Source organism: Orycteropus afer, unplaced genomic scaffold, assembly GCF_000298275.1.
Source record: "Orycteropus afer afer isolate SDZICR_OR568_19922 unplaced genomic scaffold, OryAfe1.0 scaffold00179, whole genome shotgun sequence".
NCBI classification, from domain to species: Eukaryota; Metazoa; Chordata; class Mammalia; order Tubulidentata; family Orycteropodidae; genus Orycteropus; species Orycteropus afer.
The window spans coordinates 4,282,235-4,300,287 of record NW_006921766.1 but is presented as its reverse complement, the minus strand read 5'-3'; the positions used below and the strand labels follow the sequence as shown (position 1 = coordinate 4,300,287).

At 45.6% G+C, this 18,053-nt stretch overlaps 1 protein-coding gene across 1 annotated transcript in view; it reads right to left on the bottom strand.

The window, feature by feature from the left end:
* The window catches only part of TMPRSS3 (transmembrane serine protease 3), a 33,231-nt gene that overhangs the window by 2,393 nt on the left and 12,785 nt on the right, over window positions 1-18,053 (bottom strand). The window contains exons 6-12 of the mRNA XM_007947275.1: window positions 16,899-17,024; window positions 15,038-15,081; window positions 14,079-14,244; window positions 12,057-12,226; window positions 9,513-9,608; window positions 5,072-5,214; window positions 3,994-4,146 (exon numbers count right to left, since the gene is read on the bottom strand). Of these exons, the coding sequence (XP_007945466.1) occupies window positions 3,994-4,146; window positions 5,072-5,214; window positions 9,513-9,608; window positions 12,057-12,226; window positions 14,079-14,244; window positions 15,038-15,081; window positions 16,899-17,024 (898 nt within the window). The remainder of the gene's footprint in view (window positions 1-3,993; window positions 4,147-5,071; window positions 5,215-9,512; window positions 9,609-12,056; window positions 12,227-14,078; window positions 14,245-15,037; window positions 15,082-16,898; window positions 17,025-18,053) is intronic.

Sequence of the window (18,053 nt, the reverse complement as noted above, 5' to 3'; positions counted from 1 at the left end):
AGGAAGTGGGAGGGGAGCTGTTGCATTGGGGTAAATTGTAGTCAATATCATGAGACAAAGTGCATGTGAACTGCTGTATGGAAAGTGAATTTGCTCTGTCAATTTTCACCCAAATCACAATTTAAAAAAAATTATACATCTATTAAAAAAAATGTGAACTTCTAATATGTGCTAAAACATAGATGAACTTTAAAAATATTGCACTAAGTGAAATAACCCAGACACAAAAAAAACAAGCATCATATGATCCTACTTATAGGAACCATCTGAATAGGCAAATACATATAGAGAGAAAGTAGAGGAGTGGCTACTATGGCCAAGGGTGGGGATAGGGAGTTATTGCTTAAAGGATACAGAGTTTCCATTTGACCTGATGAAAAAGTTCTTAAAATAAATAGTGGTGATGACTACAAAAGAAAAAAGAAAAAAAAAAGGTTTTGTAAAGAAGGCAGGGAGAGAGGGGAGGGGAGAGGAATGAAAGATAACATAGACCCACTAGAGTACTTCTCATGGGAAGGGAAGCCTCTTCTGGGTTTCCTGGGATGTCTGTAGGGAGACTTGTGAAAGAACAAACCCACCAGCCACTCCTCGGAAGGAAGATGGGACAATCTACATCCGTAGTGATACTGCCTCGGAAACCCAAGGAAGGGTCGCTATGAGTCGCGTCCAACTCCACGGCACATAACAACAACAACAACATGGCCAGCTGACATCTCATACTGGCCAACACTTTGCAGTGGGTGGGAAACAGCTGATAACTAAGACACTCTACAATGAACTTTGACTCCCTCAGCATCCAAGGAGCCTTTCTGTCCATCACAGTGAAAACCACTCGTCCACAGTTTCATGAGCACAGTGGAAATCTTTTCTGAAACCCTTCCAGGGAACCCCATAGCAAGTATTAGAGTTTCTTAGAGTGGGCCTGAAGACTCCCAGTATCAAAATCACCAGGGGACCTCACCCCAGATTTCCTAATCAGACTTCCTGGAGAAGGTTCTGGGATCTCCATTCTTATCAAACAGCCAAGGAGAGTCGTTTGCACCTGTAACTTGAGTTTTGTTAATATGCAGGTCCTCTCCCCTGTGATACAGGTGTGGTCCTGAGGGAAATGGGATAACACATTATCTCTGTCATTACACCATCATTAGAAGTTTCCCTGGAGGGATTTTGGAATCTTCACCCCTAACAACCCCCTGCGTTCCTCAAGAGCTTGAAGAAATGGAAGTGAGTGACTTTGACTTATGTCCTTCAATGCCTCAAGCTCAACTTTCAAGGTTGGTCACATCAGACCCTCTGCTTTGCATATGGGTACCACGGAGGACATACCTCCATGTAGGCAGCCGAATCCAGTACCTCCTTGCTATGTTCCTCCTGGCCGTCTCCACATCAGGCTCCCACTCCCATCAGCAACGTCACTCTTTCTATTCTGATACTTCCTACAGGGTTGGTGGGTTTTGATTGAATTTTGTGCAAAAGAGAATTTTGTGTCTCTCAGTACTGAGTGTGAGGCCAGTCTGCCATTTTACAACCAAATAACTTTTTTCTCATTGCTACTGAGTGAATTCTGACTCATGACGATCCCATGTGTTATAGAGTAGAATTGTTCTATAGCATTTTCTTAGCTATAATCTTTACTGAAACAGATTGCTAGCCCTTTCTTCTGTGGCACTGCTGTGTGAGTTTGACCCACCAACCTTTAGGTTAGTAGCTGAGCATCAATTTTTTGCACCACCCAGGGACCTACATGACCCCTAGCCAACATTTTCAAATGGGCTGGTTTTCTAACATTTGTAGAGACTTGCGTGCCTGCACTTCATCCTTGCCATGCCTCAGGATAAGAACTCTTAGTACCTACAGAGGATGGTGAACCTGAGAGGATGAATGATGCTCCCAGCTGCACAGAATAACAGTGCTGGGAGTTAAATCTGAGTTATCCTACCCTAGCCTTGCACTTCTTCTCCAGGTGATCTCATGAGACCTCATGTTCCCAGAGGGGCTTTTAACATGAGGAATCATTGTGTAGTTTTTCATTTAAGGCAAAAATTCAATGAAAAGGGCATTAACTTCTGAGGTACATTAAGAGTATAATATCCTTTCTTAGCCAATGGTTCACAATAAAAAGAGCTTTGAAGATGGTCCTTGAAACTGGTCTCAGGGGCTATGTGAGGCTCAGACCATAATAGAACATCTGCAAATATTTGCTGTGCACCCCTAAGTGGAAGGCAATGAGCTATCAAACTTCTGCTGTACCAGCTCTCACCTCCTGCAGCTTCCACCTGATCACAGAGGGGGTGGGGAGGTGAGCATCTCCATCCAACCATGGCCACCCTGGGTGTTTCTATAGCACATCTTACAAGGCACCTAGTAACCCCCCAGCTTACCCTGGTCTTGACTAACCAGAACCCCCTCTGAGACCCTCCCACTGGCAAGAGGCCCCTAAAGCTCAAAGCTTTCTCCTGATTGGAGATTCTCTGGCTTGTCCCACCTCCAGCAGGGTCTAGACCACTTCATGGGCATTTGGAGTCTTTGCATTTGGATATTCCCACCTCTGTCTCCACCTGGGTCTCATCACATCACCCATGCCCCTCTATCTACATACATGACCCCCTCAACTCTTCCCCTTTCCCCAAAAATAGCTCCTCCTCAGCTGCCTCTCCTCCCTCCCCATCTTGGTGAATCCCATTCACCCTTCATGTAGGTGGACCACACCTACAGAGCATTGCCCCAGGGATCAGCTGTGCTCATGCCTGTTTTGGGGATCCCTTTGAGGAATCATTTCCCAAGGATCTGACACCAAAATAGCAAAAACTAAACCCATTCTTATTGAGTCGTGACCCCATATTTTTCAGAGCTGCTCCATAGGATTTTCTTGGCTGCAATCTTTATGGAAGTAGATCACCAGGCCTTTATCATGCCACCACTGAGGGGGTTTGAACTGTCAGCCTTTCAGTAGTTGAGTACAAACTGTTTGCACCACCCATGGACCTTGTTTGGACTCCAACCCAAACCAAAATCACTGCCGTCAAGTTGATTCTGACACATAGTAACCCCCATTAGGTTTCCAAAGCTGTAAATCTTTACAAAAGCAAACTGCCTGATCTTCTCCTGCAGAGTAACTGGTGGGTTTGAACCACCACCCTTTTGGTTAACAGAGAAATATTTTAACCACTACACCATCAGAGTTCCTTGTTCTCACACCAGAAACCCCTAAATCACTGCTTGCTGAATTGAGAACTAATCACCACTCCCTGGATCTTTATAAGGAGCTCTGATGGTGTAGTTGGTAAGGCATTTGGCTGCTAACCTGGTTGGTGGTTCAAACTCTGCTAGCTGCTCCACAGGAGGAAGATGAGGCAATCTACTTCTGTAAAGATTTACAGCCTTGGAAACCCAATGGGGGTTGCTTTGAATCAGAATCAAGTAGATGGCAGTGGGGTTTTTTGTTGGTGTGTTTCTTTTGTTTTTGGTTGGTTCTTTATAGCAGGGTTTGGGTAGTACTTAAAAAGCTGGCTACCCAAACCAAAACCTGCTGTCATCAAGTCAATTCTGACTCATAGCAACCCTATAGGACAGAGTAGAACTGTCTCATGGGGTTTAGAAGTTACAGAAGCAAACTGTCTCATGTTTCTCCTACAGAGCTGTTGGAGGGTTCAAACTACCAGCCTTTTGGTTAACAATCAAATGTCTTAACCACTGAGCCACCAGAGCTCCTAAAGGGTTACCTCCAAACCAAAGCCAAATTCACTCCCAGCAAGTCTATCCAGCTCATAGCGACTCCCATTGGGATGCCAAGGCTATAAATCTTTACAGAAGCAGACTGCCTCGTCTTTCTTCTGCAGATCTGCTGGTTCCAACGACCGACCTTTTAGTTAACAGCCAAATGCCTTAACCACTACACCACCAGAGCTCCTAAAGTGTTACCTAGATGGTGAAGAATGTAATAGAATGAGCTGGAGGAGGGATGCTTCATTCAGGGAGGGGCACTACACCCACCTCCAGCTGTTCGTGGATCCAGTCCAGGAAGGCAGTGATGCGGGTATAGACTCCAGGCTTGTTTGCCTCAGCACAGCCAATACCAAAGCTTGTTGCCCCCACCAGCTTCCACAACTTCCTGTCTTGACACACCAGGGGTCCCCCACTGTCTCCCTAAATGAAAAGAGATACACAAAGGTCAGCAGAACAGGCACTGTACAGGAGCTTCCCTTGTCAAAGCTGTAGTCCCCCTTCATAGAGTTACTGAACTACAGTGTGAGGGTGGCTCTGCATCCACACCACAGAGAACGCTCTCTAGCATTCCCCATGGTGGGGAATGGTGGGGTCCCTTGGCCCCTCCAGAATAGCTTCCCTCCAGGCTGTGTTTTCCTACCAGACTCTAGATACACTGACCTCATGAAGGTCAAGGGCAGCTGAACACAGCCAAGGGCATGTTCCCAGAGGGAGAGGCAGACTGGCTGGGGGTTTTAGTGACATGCAGATGCCCACCAGGGAATACTGCAGTTCCCACCAACCATGGCTTTTGGAGGCCCAGATTGACCAGTTCCCATCTGCCTCCCTGCCACCCCTCCACCTCCCCACCCCCTCTTGGTCACTTGCTGTGGAGTTGATTCCAACTCATGGTAACCCCACGTGTGTCAGAGTAGAACTGTACACCATAGGGTTTTAAATGGTTGAGACCTCTTGGAAGTAGATCACCAGGCCTTCCTTCCAAGGTAGACTTAAATCTCTAGGCTTTCAGTAAGCAGCCAAGGACTTAGCCATTTGCACCATCTAGAGACTCCTCCACTCCTTTAATTCCCCTGCAAACTCTGAGAATCAAGCTGGTTGGGAACCATCCAGGAGAACCCTCCCTCCACCTAACCCCAGAAGAGGGGGAGGCTTTGCAAACACAGCCTAGCTAGCCAGCCAGAAGAAGGAGTAATATCTTGAGCAAATGTCTTTCCCACACCCTGTAAATTTGCTTTTGAGTCAGTCACAGAGAACGCTGGTATAGCCTGTCCCATGAGCTGTGTCACTATGGGAAAACCTCACCTTGCTTGCTGCCATGGCCCCAGGTCACCACACCCCTCCTTACCTGGCAGCTGTCTATGCCACCCTTCAGATAGCCCGCACAGAGCATGGAGGGTGAGATGATACCGCCGTACACATCCCTGTGGTTGCAGACCTTGTTGGAAATCAGTGGGACGGCTGCATGGTTCAGTACAGGGGAGGCATCGCCTGTGGCAAAGCAGGTACAGGCATGTTAAAGGATAAAGAAGCCTGCTCGGAATTCAGAGACTGGCACCAGAGACTTGGGAGCAAGCTGATGTCCCATCTAACGTGACACATGGCAGATAAGGCCACAGCCCTGTCAGATGGGGTGAGAAGATTCAGTTTGTTGTGAAGTGCCATCAAGCTTTACAGCTTTGCCCCCTTCCTCGTGGGCCACTGGCTTTATACTATGGGCTCTAAAGTGATCAGGATATTAGAGAAGGTGGTGAGTGGTGGTAATAGGGGCCCATGTTGGTCCTCCCAGGGCCCTGGGCCTGGACCAAACACTTGACACACACCAGCTCATTTAGACTTCAGAGAAACCCAGGCTACAGAAGAGGAAATGAAGGCCTACAGATGTCATAGGACATAACCATCTTGACAGAAACTTGGGTGGTCAGCAGAAAACCGTTGCCCAAAGATTTCCAAGGAGTTCTGGTGGCATAGTGCCCAAGGCATTTGACTGCTAACAAGAAGGCTGGCAGTTCAAACCCACCAACCCACCTCAGAAGAAAGACTGGGCAATCTACTTCCATAGAGATACCACCTTGGAAACCCAAGGAGGGGTCACTATGGGTCAAAATCAACTTGATGGCAGTTTGGTTTGTTTTTTTTTAAATGTCCATTTCTTCATCCCTGGAACCTGTGACTATGTTATCTTACATGGCAAAGGGCCTTCGCAGATGTGATAAGGGTATAGACTGTGAGATGAGGCGGTTACCCTCCTTACAAAGGTTCTTAAAAGAGCTAGAGAAGGAGATGACACTATGAAGCAAAGGTCAGAGTTAGAGAGAGATTTGAAAATGCTACACTGAAAATGGAGGAGGGGGCCACAATCCAAGCAGAAGCTTCTAGAAGCTAAAAAAGTGAAAGATTCTTTCTGAGAGCCTCCAAAAGGAATGCAAGTTGATTTTAGACCACTAAGGCCTATTTTTGACTTCTGACATGTAGAACTATAAGATAAATTTGTATTATTTTAAACTAAGTTTATGGTTATCTGTTACAGAATTTTCTGAGTTTCTTAGGGCTGCCATAACAAAGTACTGAGAGTAAATGGCTTAAGCAGCAGAAATTTATTCTCTCACAGTTACGGAGGCCAGAAGTCCAAATTCAGGGTGTCAGTAGGGCCATGTTCTAAGGGAAGAGCCTTCCTTGTTTCTTGCAGCTACAAGAGTTTCTTGGCTTACAGACTCTTCACTCCAATCTCTGTCTCTGTCTTCACATGGCTGACTTTTCTCTGTGTCTGTGTGTCTTCTCCTCTTTTACAGACACCACTCTGATTGAATGAGGACCCAACCTACTCCAGTGTGACTTTGTGTTAACCAAACTAATTACATGTGCAAAGACCCTATTTTCAAATAAGGTCACATTCACACGTACTGAGGGTTAAGACTGTAATTTATCTTTTGGGGGAGCAAAAAATTGACCCATAACAAGCAGCCATAGGAAACTAATAAATCTGGAGTGGAACAACTTGTGAAGGGATCAATACCCTCTAAAGTAACCCTCTAAAAAACCAGTTATCTTTAGGTTTTTGGACTTAAAACAGAGAACCACTCTATTCCCATTCCTCTAGCCTGTACCAGAAAGGAGCCCTGCTGGCACAACAGTTAAGTACTTGGCTGCTAACTGAAAAGTTGATTGTTCAAACCCACCCAATAGCTCCATGGGAGAAAGATTTCTCAATCTGCTTCTGTTAAGATTCCAAAACCAAAACCAAAACCAAAATCACTGCTATAGAGTCGATTCCAACTCATAGCGATGACCCCCATTGGGTTTCCAAGGTTGTAAATCTTTACAGAAGTAGATTGCCTCATCTTCCACCCATGGAATAGCTGGGGGTTTGAACCACTGATCTTCTGGTTAGCAGCCAAATGCCTTACTCACTATACCAACAGAGCTTCTTCCTGTAAAGATTACAGCCTAGAAAAACCTATAGTGCAGTTTTACTCCATCACATAGGGTCACCACAAGTCAAAATTGACTTATTGGCACCTAACAACAACAGCATATATGAGCAGGAGATGTATGAGTATTTGAGTCTCAAAATCCTTATCTTAAGCAGGCAGTAAGTGTGAATCATACCTTTTTTCATGTATGGACTTCCTGAATCTACCCTTAAGGCTATTGTCTTTGCAGTGGGAGCTGTCTGGCCATAACATTGAGCTGAGAGTAATACCTATCCTTACTCATCATTGAAGGTTATGTGAAGACAGTGAAATAATGTGCTTTGGGCACTCTAAGTTCTTGAATAAGTAATATGCAGAGGGACATGGGCAGGGGAGTTTGACTTAGAATTCCATACTTTCCACCCCTGGTCATGTGAGCCTGAACAAAGTGTTCAAAGTCCCTCAGCCCCAGCTAGTCTCCTCGTCTATAAGCTAAGCCCAATAATAATAGTATTCCCTGTTATGAATTGAATTGTGTCCCCCCAAAAAATATGTTGAAGTCCTAATCTCTCTACCTGTGAGTGTGATCTTGTTAGGAAATAAAGTCTTTCTTAAAAACATTCTCAGATAAGTTAAAGAGATCATAGTGGAGTAGGTGTCTTATAAAAGGGAAAAAGAGACACAGAGACAGAATCACACACAGGGGAAGACACTATGGGAGAGTACATCTATAAACCAAGGAACATCAAGAATTTCCAGGAGCCACTAGAAGCTGGGAGAGTCCCCAGAAAGAATCGACAGGACTGATCCTCTAATTTAGTTTCCCAGCCTCCAGAACTGTGAAACAATGATTTTGTGTTCTTATAAGCCACCTAGGGTTTTTTGTTTGTTTTTATGGTAGCTGTAGGAAACTAGACATCCCCTCAAGGACTACTATGAGGATCAAATGGTACAACATCAAAATATTCAGCTCCGCATCTGGCACAAGATAAGTGCTTGATAATGGTGGATTAGCAGAGGCCATGGTGAAAGGAGCCCTGGTGGCGTAGTACCTAAGGCACTTGACTGCTAACCTGAAGGCTGGCAGTTAAACCCACCAGCCACTCCATGGAAGGAAGGTTGGGAAATCTACTTCTGTAGCGATACTGCCTTAGAGACCCAAGGAGGGGTCACTATGAGTCAGGGCTGACTCGATGGCACATAACAACATAGTGAAAGAGAGCTCAGTGAGTTTGTGGGAAGCTTCCAACACAGGCAGAAAGGTGAAGTAAGCCGCTGAGCTGGGAGAAAGGGATAATCAGGCCTATTTTGGTGGACAGACTAGACCACTATTGAGAAGATGAGCAAATCTGCACAAGGGTCCAGAACCTCCCAGAAAAAAAGAACTGTTCTCCAGCCACTTCTCTTAGAGTCCAGCATCATTAGTACCAGGCTGATGGGCTGCATGGTCTTGAGTTAGAACTTATGAGAACACACCAGGAGAGGAAGGAGGTGATCTTGCTCCCCACCACAAACCAGGGATTCAGGGAGACTTGTTCGGAAGAAATTGAAAGCCCCTAGACTGGCTGTGTTGGCACAAAGCTGGGCTTTAGCCAAGGGGGTGAGCTTGAAATGACAAAGAGCAATAGTCACCATGAAGTAGGGTAGGTATCAGGTCAAGTAAGACCCCACAGATCCTTTGCATGGAGTTAGCCCCTGGGTGCTTTAAGCACTTGGGGCTGGGTGGAGGGTGTCAATTAACAGGTTTCTAGAGAAAAACACTGAACTTCCTGATAGGGAAAGCGGTTGGTGTGACCTTATCTAAGCTCCATACTAATAAAAGAGGGTACAGATTTTATTAACATTTTTTGTTGCTATTATTAACATTTTTATTTATTTTATTATTATTATTATAGCTGTTTGTTTGCCTTTTCTGCTTGATCTCTGTAGGACGAAATAACACATTTTCCCAAGTCCACAAAACAAAAATTCTTCAGCTGTTACAATCTTTGATTGCTCACTAAACCTTGGAGGATTTCTCTGTGTGGGCTCTTATGTGCTTAGTTAACATAGAAGGAGGAGGAAAGAAACAAGAGGAAGAAAAACCACCTCATGTTAGTGAAGGTCTCTCCACCAAGGGGTGTCCAGTTTTTCTTTATTTTGTATTTCCATTCTGAGAAAATCTGTAATACTATGCTGTGCCAAAGTAAGTGGAACCACACTGATGGTTCACAACTGACTCAGTCAATTGCGTGTTTCAAGCAGCTGACACACACATCCAACTGGAATCTCTGGGCACCAAGCAGAGCATTACACAGGGACATTGGAAGGGAGCATACTACCTGTGGGCCCCATCCCAGCTCCCTGGGCTCTAAATCACGATTCCAAATGACTGACCTCCATCTTCTGTGGCCCCCCATCCTGACGTCCAGCACATTTTCCCATCGGGAAAATTCTCCTCCGAATTGGGCAGACAAACTGGTTGGACCTCCTCTGTTTAAAGGGTAAATAACTCAGTTGAAACAGTAACATGAGAAAACAATTGATCTCATCTGTATTTAGGTCTCTGAGAAGCGCAAAATGATCTCCCAAAGAACAGTCAAGCCCTTACTAATTTGAAGCTTTTAGTCAGAACTGGGACTCCCCACAAACCCTTAAAACTGTAAAGCAACCCTGTTGCTGCAACTGCTGTTGCTGGTGTTTGTGTTGGTTGCCATCGAGTCAACTCTGACTCATGGAGACCTTATGTATAACAGAATGAAGTGTTGCTTGGTTCTGCAACCTCACAATTGTTGGTATATTTAAGCCCATTGTTGTGGCTATTATGTAAATCCATCTCATTGCAGGTTCTCTCATTTTTGCTGACCCTCCATCTTACCAACCATGATGTCCTTTTCTAGTGAAAACAGCCCTAGCTCTGACAATTGAATGAGTCTAGACCAGGGGTTGGCAAGCTATTTCTGTAAGAAGCTAAATAGTAAATATTTTCTGTTTTGCAGGCCATCCCATTTCTGTTACAACCACTTGAGTCTGCCATTACAATACGAAAGCAGCCACAGGCAATATGTAAACAAATGTGTGTGCCTGTGTTCCAATAAAACTTTATTTGCAATGGGCCACAACTGGCCCACAGGCTATAGTTGGCCCAACCCAGTCTAGACCACAGGCACATTGCCTTACAGAGATTCACTGCATGAATATTCCTATCTCTTCTGATACCTTTAGAGTCAACAAGTTTTAAGTGGGATATCACACAACTCTCCCACCAAGCCCCACATACAATGAGTCTGTTGTGGGATTTTCATGTGGACACATTCTGAGATGTGTTAAGCTTTTCTGGGCATGACAATAATAGAAAGGTAGAGAAGGACTAAGGGGAACTTGTTATTCTTATCAAAGTATAAGTGCTCTTGTTTTATAACCAAAATGTTGTGGATAATAATTAATAAACTAACACCACCACTATAATTTCTCTCTGTTTGTTTCTCTAGAAATATTTGTTTCCAAGCATTATGTGTGCCTTGTGGTAAGCACAAGGATGGCTCTGCCAGGTCAGACCTGTAGCTAGTCTTGGGCCAAAATCTCACTCCAACATGGTTCTGCCTATAGTCCAGGCTGTGTGCATTTGGAAAGGAAATCAGTAAACCAATTGCCATGTAGTCAATTACAATTCACAGTGGCCCCAGAGTAGAACTGAGCCTCACAGATCACTGGCTGATCTTTCAAGTAGATCACCAGGCCTTTCCCCTAGGGCACCTCTAGGTGGACCCAAACCTCCAACTGTTCAGTTAGTAGCCAAGTACAGCAACAGTTTGCACCATTCAGGAACTCTGAAGGCAAACTTTATTTAGGAATTTCAAACCAAACTTAATGCCATCAAGTCAATTTGACTCATAGCAACCCCTCTTTGGGTTTCGGAGGCAGTATCTCTATGGAAGTAGATTGCCCAATCTTCCTTCCAGGAGTGGTTGATGGGTTTTAACCACCAGCCTTCTGGTTAGCAGTCAAATGCCTTAGGCACTACGCCACCAGAGCTCCCTATTTAAGAAGAGGGCTTGTAAATGCTTTGTTTGTATCTAGAAAATATCTGAAAATTCTATCCCATATGGCTCTTCTGATGTTTTTGTAATCTCTGCAGGGCAGGACTTGAGGTTTCTCATGGAGAAACAGAGTGTTTTGGAACAGCTGACCTCAGCAGCAGGTTTGGACAGAATTTTATGAGTGGTTCCAGGTTGCTAAAGATACTCCTTCTCTTTTAGCTTGTAAAGAAATGGCTAGCAGAGAGGACCCTCCACAACAAGCTGGCTAGCCTCTAACATGCTTTCTTTCTTCACTGAGATGGAGATTGCCTTCATCCACCCAGAAACACTGAGCAGCTGGTGGTACTGGTGGTAGTGGGGGTGGGGATCCTCTCACAACAAGCACCTGGCACAGGGTGATTTGCCCCCCAGGGCCAGAGATTCCCTTTTCCCACCTAGAACACCAAGTAGCCTGACCTGGGGAAGCTCCTACCCTCTCCCCCAAATAGTACTGCAAGAACCAGTGGAAGACCAAAGAAATACCATAAAAGTTCTGAAAATAAATTGTCACTGGAAGCACAATCCACAAAAGTAGGCCAGGACCTACATATTAATGCTAACCTAGTGCTAAACAGTGACTGCTTGCTAAAAGTGAAGGTTCATATGAGATCCAGAGCCTCCTAACATAATAGGCAAAATGTCCAGGATAAAATTGAAAATCATATGTCATAGCCAGAACCAGGAAAATCACAATGTGAATGAGAAAAGATAATCAACTGACGCCAATGCTGGGATGAATCATACACCGGAATTTTGTGATAAGGCTTGTAAGCCAGATATCATAACAATACTTCAACAAGCAGTTGAAAATTCTCTTGAAACAAATGAAATGAAACAGAACAATAAGGAAACTCAGTCATACCATTGAACGTGAGTGGCCCAGCCAGCTTCATGAGGGCGATGTCATTGCCCAACCTCTTTGGCTTGTACTTGCTGTGGTAGATGATTTTCTCCACCAAATGGGAAGGGGCTGGACTATCCAGCAGGGAAACTAGACCCACTTGGATGGTCCATGACTTGGGGAGGTACAGGCTGAAATGAGGAGATCAACACATGAAGCACAGGAAAAACCCAACCACTGAACCTGTTAACCTCAGCTGTCCTGAAAGCCAGTGCCCAGGGAGAGAGTGGGAGATGTGATCAGGCAGAAGACAGTCCCATTGCCCTAGCTAGTTTATGCTCAGTGCTGTGGGTGCAATTATCCCACAAAAAGGTAAGTTGAAGTCCTAACCCCTATACTTGTGAATGTGATTGACCCTGTCTGAAAACAGCATTTTTGAAGATGTTATCAATTAGGTTTAACATGAGGTCATACAGGTGCTGGCTGGGTCCTAATCCTATATGACTAAAATAATAAAAGCGAATCAGTTACCATCGCGTCAATTCTGACTCATGGCAATTTCATGTGTGCAGAGCATGTAGAACCGTGATCCATGTGGTTTTCAAGGCTGTGACCTTTTGGAAGCAAATCACCAGGCCTGTCTTCTGAGGTACCTCTGAGTGGGTGTGAACTGCCAACCTTTTGGTTAGTAGTCAAGTGCTTAACAGTTTGCACCACTTGGGAACTTCTTCCTATCTGACTGTTGTTGTTGTTATGTGCCGTCGAGTCAGACCTGACTCATAGAGACCCTGCCTTGGGTTTCTGAGGCAGTATCACTACCTCATCTTCCTTCCGAGGAGTGGCTGGTGGGTTTGAACTGCCAGCCTTCTGGTTAGCAGTCAAGTGCCTTAAGCACTACACTACCAGAGCTCTCCCTATCTGACTAGTGTCCTTATATATAAAGGAGAAGATATGTAGAGACAGAGGAAGGACACCATGTGATAATGCAAGGATCAAGGAATGCCTGGAGCTACCAAAAATATGGGAGAGCGGCATGGACCAGATTCTCCCTCAGAATCTCAGAAGATTCAACATGACTGATACCCTGATTTGGACTATTCAGAATTGCAAGATAATAAATTTCTGTTTTTATAAACCTCTTAATTCATAGTATTTTGTTATGGAAGCTCTGGGAGCCCTGGCTGAATTAAGACACTCAGCATCAAACTATAGCTCCTAGGCCTTATAGAAGCAAAGAACCACACCCCAGGTATTTCCCAGACAGGCCTCACCTCTGAGGGCCTCTAGGCACTTGAGAACTGAGTTCAACTTTGCTTGATGTAAGAGGTCATTCAGGGCCCATTCTCCAACAAACAGCACTCAAAATAGAGGGAGATAAAAATAATGGGGTGAACTAACTCTTGTGTTTGGAAATCTTTTCTGTGGTTTTCTTATATTGGAAGTTCATGAGAGAGACTATTTTGGGGGTACTCGATGCCTCCACACAGGCACCTCATGACCCCATCCCTCCCCACACCATTTGTCACATTACTATCTTACTGCAGAGGAAAGTCTAAGCTCTTCTACTCTGGTGGGTTTCCTCTACAAAAGAGCATTCTTCCTCCTTTTTCTATCTTTTCTGTAGATGGTGCAGCTCTGTTGTTGTTGTTGTTGTTATGTGCCGTCGAGTCGGCCCCGACTCATAGCAACCCCTCCTTGGGTTTCCGAGGCAGTATCACTACGGAAGTAGGATTGCCCAACCTTCCTTCCGAGGAGTGGCTGGTGAGTTTGAACCGCCAGCTGTCTGGTTAGCAGGCAAGTGTCTTAGCCACTACGCTACCAGAGCTCCTTGGTGCAGCTCTAGAAACCTTAAAATGAGCTCAGGGTCAGCAGTCACCCCCTGTAATGGTGACAGCAAGGATCCACAGTGAAGAGAGAGGGATCTCCACCTGGTCAGTACTTTGCCATGACTGGGTCTGTCAGCCCACTCCACCCTGACACCAGGATCAGACAGGCACAAAGAAGGAAGGTGAGGACCCACACCAATGAGCTCAGAGCACTCACTCGTAAACACAGTGGGCAGCAGTGACGATCCACAGGGGTGTGATGACAGAGCCCCCACATAGGTGGTACCCTTGGAACTGAAGGCTGACCTGCCAGGGCCACTGTGTGAGCGAGGATATATTCCCACCAACGATGCGTGAGGCGTAGCCCAACCTCAGACCACAGGCTGCAGGAAGAACACAGGCTGTGTGCAACCTCCATGATTCTTGTTAGAGTCCTGCCCCTCCCTCTCACACAGCTGCTGCTCCCACAGGGCCCACACACCAAGGGAGAGAGTGGGGCTATGAGAGTGGGGTGGGATGGGGCAGGCCAGGAAAAGGTGCCCAGGGAGGAGCAGTGTCACAGAGAGTCTTGGAGGAGGACAAGGTGTGGGTGGGGTGTTATGGGAGTATAATAAAGAAGTCCACCAGAGTAAAGAGGCCTCCCTGATCACTGAGTAGGGTGTTGGTAGTGCCCCTTCCTCTCTAATGCCCATAGTCCCCAGGATGATGGTTATATTATAGGGACATCAACCAGTTCCCCAATGGGACCATGTAGAACCTTCCCAGAGCCCATCTCCTCACTGACACAGGTGTTGGGGTACATTTCCCTGACTGCTCCAGACATACCTTCTGCAGCATGAACTTTCAGGACCCAAGGGCACCTGTCTCAGGCATGGGGGTGCTGAGCCACCTATATGTACTTCCCCAGGGAGGGAAGGGAAAAGTGACAGTAGGTCAGGCTAGTAAAGACACTACAGAGTATCTGGACCTGGTTCTGCTTTCTGTGCTGCCTCCCTCCCATCTGGCAGTAAGACTGGCTGACCCTGCTCCTGCCTAGACCAGGCGGGATGTGGGAGTTCCCACCTGGCACTTGAAGGGAAGGAATTAGAGCAGCCCAAGGAGGGTGAGAACGGATAGGGATTTGAGAGAGGAGTCTGTGGGCTTCCATTTGGTTGTTTGTGTTCCTAGAACTCTTACCTGTACACTTCAAGGTAACTACATGGCCGGAAGCACATCCTTCTCTAAAGCAAAAAAAAAAAGAGCCTTAATGATAAACATCCGAAGCATGACATCAACATTATTTTTTTTTTTTTACTTAATCTTGGGATTAAAGAAAGAAAAACTCCCTTCTCCTGCTCTTAAATATAAATGCAATTTTCATCTATCTAACAAAAACATATCAGGAGGATGAGTTTTGCACAATTCATCATAAAGCACCTGACAACTAGGAAAGTGCAGCTCTGGTGGCACAGTGCCTAACACATTTGACTGCTAACCAGTAGGTTGGTGGGTCAAACCCACCAGTCAGTCCAAGGAAGAGAGATAGGGCAATCTACTTCCGTAACCTTGGAAACCCAATGGGGGTTGCTATGAGTCAGAATCAACTCAATAGCAGTGGGTTTACCAGGGAAGTAGCATGTATGTGAGAGGCTGAGCAGTATTTGTAGGCTTTATAGAGTTAATACTAAACATGCATAATGAGCTCTGTTGTATAAACATAAGCTAGGGTCTTTGCACATCATTTTGAACCCATGTCCATGTTCCTTACATCCTGGAATTTGGGCATGTGGCAGGCCCTGGGACTTGGATCCTCCTGGCAGTAAGCTGTCAAAGCCAGGAATTCATACACCTCATAAAGGCTTCTTCCACACAAACACACATGCACACACACACATACACACAGCCCGGGGGGGGGGGGGACATGTGCATTTCTCATAAGGAAGATAACCAGTTGGACCAGTTGCCACAGAGTAGACTCAGACTCATGGTGACCCTGTGTGTGTCAGAGTGGAACTGTGCTCTACAGGGTTTTCAGTAGCTGAGTTTTCAGCAGATCACTGGGCCTTTCTTCTGAGGCACCTCTGGGTGGACTCAAACCTCCAACCTTCCTGTTGGCAGCCAAGAACATTAACTGTTTGAGCCACTAAGGAATCCTTCAGAAGGGAATGGAATCCCTAGAAAAGTCTTCCTAACTTTTTCTGCATTGGAGGGAAAGCTAGTTTCACCAGACTGAAGTTTTAGGATACCAGTGGTGAACTGTCCCCTATGGTTTGGTGTGAGGGTCCCAGAGTGCCCTACCATGGTGTTTGTTAATTACATGATGAACATGACAAACTTGTAGCTTCCAGAGCAGAGAATACACATCTGGGTTTGGGTCCATGATGCCAGGAAGACAGTATGGAACTTAGATTCAAGCTACCTCATTACCTAACCTGGGGAAATCGGGGGGCAGGGCTCTAAGCCTCGGGTATTTTACTGACTTCATGTGACATTTAAGGTACATAGTTCGACTTTCCTTGTGCATCCTTAGGGGAGATAGTATAATGAATAATGGATGTTAAAGTACTTTTAAACCAAAAAGGATACGTTTCCTTCCTCCCCCCCCTTCCCTTACTTCCTCCCTCCCTCCCTTCCTTCCTTCCTTTCTTTCTCTTTCTCTTGCCCTCTCCCTTCCCCATTCTTCCCACTTTTTCTTTCTCCCTTTCTCTCTCTCTTCTTTCCCTCCCCTCCCCTTTGGCTTTCTTTCACTCCCTTCCTCCTTTCCTTCCTTCCTTCTCCAAGAGTATTATTTACTGTGTTATAGGCACATCACTTCATTTACTAGACACAAACCACTTTTTATCCTTTTACTATCATTCCTTCTCTTTCTTTGTGGGGCTGTATTTGCTTTGTTTGGAGTTGAGTTCTTGCACCCCCAATCTGGTATGCCCACTCAGTCTTACCAAGGTGATCATGTAATCTCTCCCCCAATTTAGGACAACATCTTCATGCCTCTTGAATCTTTGCAGAGCTGAGCAGAGCATTACAAATGCAGCAAGTGACTAGCTAACCCACTTACCTCACATATACTGAGTGGTGCAGAGCTGTCACTTTGTCATCAGACAAGAGGTGATTGATGGCAGCAAAGACCTCCCGGAACTGTTCCTCCAGCACGTTCACTCGGAGGTGGTCTGCACTTACATAGCTGCAACCACATTGGAAACACAGACCCATTGTGTTATATTAACCCAATGTTTCAAATCAACCTGTTCTCACATCTCAGTTTTACAAGTGTCATATTGGGAGGACATAATTTTGGCCCCAAAACCACCAATGACTTCTTTTGCAAAAACAATAAAGTGCGCCTTAGCAAGGCATTCCATACCTTGCACAACCCCCATCCCACAGCCTGCCCATCCACCAAGGGCTCCAGCCACATGTGAGGGAAGACCAATTCCTGATGTCATTGGCTGGATTCCCCCTTGATGTGTCCAGCAAGCCAAGAAGGGAGCTGAACACAGAACACTGTAGGATATTGTCAGGTGGACATGAAAGTAGGGATACCTACCCAGCACCTTGAGAACAATGGGTTGGGGAAGGAAGAGAGACTTCCCAAGTCTGCCCATAGCTGTCTTGGGTTCTCACCAGAGAGAGATGAACACACAGAAGAGATTCAGGGGGGCACCTACAGCAAGTAAATGTTTGAAGTGCCAGGAATGAGGCCTTCAGGAGAACAATGGCCAAGAGTACAACTCGAAAGGAATCAAGTGTTTAAAGAGTTACAAGATGGAAGGCAGTGAATAAATAGCCATATTTCCCTTTCTTTGTGGAGAGAACAAAACATAAAGCAGTTGGCTTGCTTTCCTCACTAACATACCAGCTTATCAGCCAGGATTTCATCTGATGATTGCAAATGCTCTGGAGGACATGTCTACGTGGAATACAAGATAAAGTCAACTTTGAGTTTTGAGGAAAATGTAATCAAGGTAGAAGCAATGACCTCCCCAACCCTCTGGCCACCCCCACCTGTGAATTGCTCAATAGGTAGGCTGATATGGCAGGTGAAAGAACCATTTGTCACTGGGGTGGAGAGATCCTGATGCAGGTGGGGAAGGTGACAGGTAAGGGGAAATGGTGGAATGCAATTGTTTGTTGTTGTTAGCTGCCATGGAGTCAGCTCCCAACTCACAGCAACCCGTTGAACAACAGATTACTGCCAGGTCCTGCATCATCT